Source organism: Phaseolus vulgaris, chromosome 8 (assembly GCF_051622355.1).
Source record: "Phaseolus vulgaris cultivar YP4 chromosome 8, ASM5162235v1, whole genome shotgun sequence".
Classification (NCBI taxonomy): domain Eukaryota; kingdom Viridiplantae; phylum Streptophyta; class Magnoliopsida; order Fabales; family Fabaceae; genus Phaseolus; species Phaseolus vulgaris.
Window position 1 is genome coordinate 3,944,781 of NC_143505.1, and position 4,260 is coordinate 3,949,040.

The following is a 4,260-nucleotide window of genomic DNA, read 5'->3' on the forward strand; positions in this document are numbered from 1 at the left end:
TACTATTTTAAAAAATCGAAGAAAAACTTATCTAATCCAAATCATTCTAAATTGGATTAAATTTAATTTTGAAATTAAATAAATTAAATGGTTGAATTTGATGATTTTTTTGTTTCTTAAAAATATAATTCAATCCGATCTTTAACCCGAATGTCGCAACGAATCTCATGCAGTTAAAAAGTAACTGCTTTATTCTAAAATCATCCTTTTTTTAAAATCTTTATCTCCGTATTTAACATTTTTAATTTCTATTTATCTCTATTTTCAAATTATTATTTTTTTAAAGAAAACGCCAACAGTAAAAGCGACCTTTATTAGAATTTAAATGATTAATTTTAAAATGAAAATATAATCTATATAATCATGTTATTTGTTAATGAAAATGTAATATATAATCTATATATTAAATTATTTATTTATTATAAGATTTAATTACGTATAAAAACGAAAATTCATCTCCTAACTAAAATAAATGATTTATAATTAATTATATGCATATAAAGAATCTTTATGTGGAATGAATTCTCTTCCCACTTTATAATTTTATGCATACTTTAAGGGCAGTTCAAAGCATAGAGAGTGAGAAACGAATACCAATAACCACCAAAACAAAGCAATGGGCGGTATCATTTCTACTATCTTTGGTGCCGGCGGCGATGCGCCGTCGTATTCGGAGGAGGATTCTCGCGTGACGTCGTTCCACTCATCGGCGCGTTGGCAGCTGCACTTCAACGAGCTCAAAGACACCTCTAAGCTCGTAAATCCCTAGATCACAAGTTTTCCCCAATTTTTTTTCCTGTGTGCTGGATCTGAAATTTAATCTTAATCTTCTTCCTCTTTTCATTGAATGTTAATTAGGTCGTGGTAGATTTCTCGGCGTCGTGGTGTGGTCCTTGCAAATTCATAGAGCCAGCGATTCACGCCATGGCTGAAAAGTACACTGACGTTGACTTCGTCAAGATCGACGTCGACGAATTATCGGTGATTTTCGCTTTCGTGTTCTTCTTTCTATGCTTCATTGACTCCAGTTGTTGTTTCCGTGAATGATTCTGAACTCTTTTTTTTTTTTTTTTCTGAATTGGATGGTTTAGGATGTGGCGGGGGAGTTTCAGGTGCAGGCGATGCCGACGTTCGTGTTGTTGAAGAAAGGGAAGGTAATTGACAAGGTTGTTGGCGCAAAGAAGGACGAGCTCGAGAAGAAGATTGAGAAGCATCGATCGTAATCTTAGCTCTTCAATCCTATTTATCCAGCTATGTATTTTTCTTTTCAAGGAAGGAAAACAAATTAAAAGTGTTTTTTATGATGATCATGGTGGATATGTAAAATTTAAACTTGTTAGTTGCTTCTTCATTAAGATGATGTCTGTTTCATAGTTTAGCCAATTATAATTATATAACGAAATTGAAAATACTATCTCACTCTGTGTGTTGCTTTTGTGTTCAATTTCTTATTTCTTGAATGTTTGAAATGATAGTCTCTTATATTGTTTGTGATGTTTTTAATCGGATTTGAAGTTTCACTTCAGATGACAGGTTAAGGCTTAGGGTTAGAGCTGTGAATGGGCTTGTCAAAGTGATTGGTTGATCCCATACAGGTCAGTCAATTTAAAATATTGATCGAATTGACTAAAAGCCTTTTGGGTAAGCTGGGATGAATCATTTTGATATCTGTTTTTAGGACATTGCAAAACTAGTTGGTGGCAGTCCAGCCTTGGTATAAATTATGTCAAAAGAAGTTTTCTTCAGTGTGAACTGAATACACCATCTTTCAAAATCACTATACTTCTTTATCACACTACATTGAATTTGAAGTCACTCCTTTTACAGGACAACTATAATTTTTTCGACAAATTTTTAACTGTTATGAAAAGTTGTTCGATTACTTGATTATTTTAATTAAGCAAACTGGATCATACGATAGAGTTTTTTATATTGGTATGTAACTAAGAATAGATTATTTGACTTTTATAAAAGTTAAAATAATATTATGCGCAATGTTTGGATAAAAAGATAGTGTAAAAGACAATAAAGTATAACGCTTAAATATTTTTTTTTCTATGATTTACTGGACTTTTTAGTCCTTAATTTATTTTATGTTTGTTATTTTGGTAATTGTCAGTAATTGTGAAGATAATGTTGGCCTTTGGAATGTTTACCAAAAGGATTTGGCCTACTTTAGGTGTAAGCATGCACTTCAGAGGATAAACTAAAGTGCACTCGACTAATGTCATATTAGTGAAAATTATCACGTGATTAGATAGTGCTTTGTTAGTAGTGTTATGTTATTGCGCCGTTAAAATTAAGGACAGATGTGAACAATTTTCTTAGGTATTTTGTAAAAGAGAAAAAAAATATAAAACTAGACTTTTATATGTTAAAATTAGATTATATATAAATACATTAAAATAATAATTTAGAGAAGTGGCATAATAAAACTTCCCATTTGTTTAACAACAGGGTATGTTAAGGACACCAAATTTCAGTAGAGGCTTGAAGCTAAGGAACTCAACTTAAGTGAGATAGTGTAATAAGAGTTCGATCAGCGCTCGTGAAGATGCAATAATAATAGTGTATACAATAAAACTAAATTCAATATGAGTTTTCCAAAATCTAACCCACATTCACGTCCGGTCATGGATTTGATTCCGCTGTGGGATGTAAAAAGTAATTTTTCTTGTTATATTTTGGGGTGACAAAGTAGGCGGCTTATACTCGGGTTGACCTACTAGTCACTTAAAATTGGACCATTGTTAGTGTTTTTAGTTAGCAGTCCTTTTTTTAATTAAAATTTAAAATATTTTTTTTATTATATTATCTGAAAGATATAAATAATGTAATAGTAGTAATGTAAGTCATTATCATTTATAAATTAAGTTTTAATTAATAATACAATATAGTAATTTAACATGTAAAACTAATAATTATTTTAATTTATGTAATCAGAGACATTAGTTAATCAATTAAAAATTTAAAAACTAGTTGTATAATTAAGTGTTTTTAATAATAATAATAAAATAAAACCCGTCTTTTGGTGGAGCGAAGCAAGATTTTCAATTTGAGATATATCACCCGTCTCTCTGACTCTTTACATCTCAATCTAAAATGTTGAAATGATAGCCGATGAATAGAAATTGAAATTTATGCACAATAGCCTTCAAAATTTTGGTTCAATGTTATTTTTGCGTAAATATTTTGATTGAACTCAACATATTTCCGAACCGATATTAATTTAAAGAATTGATTTTTACTGATATTTTCCTTTCTGTTACCACTGATATTTTTCTATACACACATACCTCTGATGAAACTCTAGACCACGTACTTAAATTACCTAAGAATAAGCCACACCATATCACTGTTATTAAATAGATCCAAAAAAGATATTTAGTTCAAATTTTAATATTTCTAAAATTGATTTAAAAACCAATATAAACATTCTCTGAATTTTTAGTCCGTGGATCAGTCAAAAAACAAACTGATAAAATTACTTATTCAATAATGTCTGAAGACAATTTGCCGTTCGAGAGATTTTAATAACACTTTTCCAAACATGTTCAAAATTCAACTAAAAAACCGGCAAACTCTTGTTTAGGGGTCATGAACACAACACCAAACACTGTAGGATTTGGTGAAGATGGTTGGCACGGTTCCATGATTTTCTATTACAATTATTAGATTCGATTGAATTTGGGATAAGAAAGAAAAAAATGAAGAAAATTGAGTCTTACAGGGGTAAAGGTAAGTGCGGCGCAACTAAAATTTCAAAATTGATGTCACTTGAGGCCGTACTTACTACTTTTTGCTGATTTTCATTTACCATTGAGTACACCAATAAACCCTGAACTACGTTCGATACTAAATTTCGTCAGTGTCGCACAGACAAGTCAATCCAAAGAATGAAACCAAAACTATCATCAAACCAATAAAAAATAAAAAATATTAACACGATTCGATGATTCAATCCAAAGTAGTTAATCACGACTATAGCATGCTTTGCGTCGCGTTTTGACGGAGCAGGCAACATAATTTGATTTTAGTCGCTATTTCGTTGAAGCAACTACTTTGATTTTGAGAAATTCTGCCAACTACCTCTCACTGATCCAGCCAGGCCCGTCTACTTTCCAACAATCACAGTTCTTCAGTGTTTGTTCTCGCTTATCAAGTCTTTGCTCATCACCCGTTTTCACACATCGTTTTCCTTACCGCAATCCTTTTAGTTTTTGGGCAAAACCAAAATGATAGAAGGAGCTGGACAAGGAG

General features: G+C 31.3%; 1 protein-coding gene across 1 annotated transcript; it reads left to right on the forward strand.

The window, feature by feature from the left end:
* The first annotated feature begins 470 nt into the window (after positions 1 to 470).
* TRX2 (thioredoxin 2) lies at positions 471 to 1,419 on the forward strand. The gene is made up of 3 exons (XM_068632678.1): positions 471 to 757; positions 859 to 981; positions 1,092 to 1,419. Exons 1-3 carry the CDS (start codon positions 617 to 619, stop codon positions 1,221 to 1,223), a joined length of 396 nt encoding a protein of 131 aa, XP_068488779.1. The 5' UTR covers positions 471 to 616; the 3' UTR covers positions 1,224 to 1,419.
* Positions 1,420 to 4,260: the final 2,841 nt, after the last annotated feature.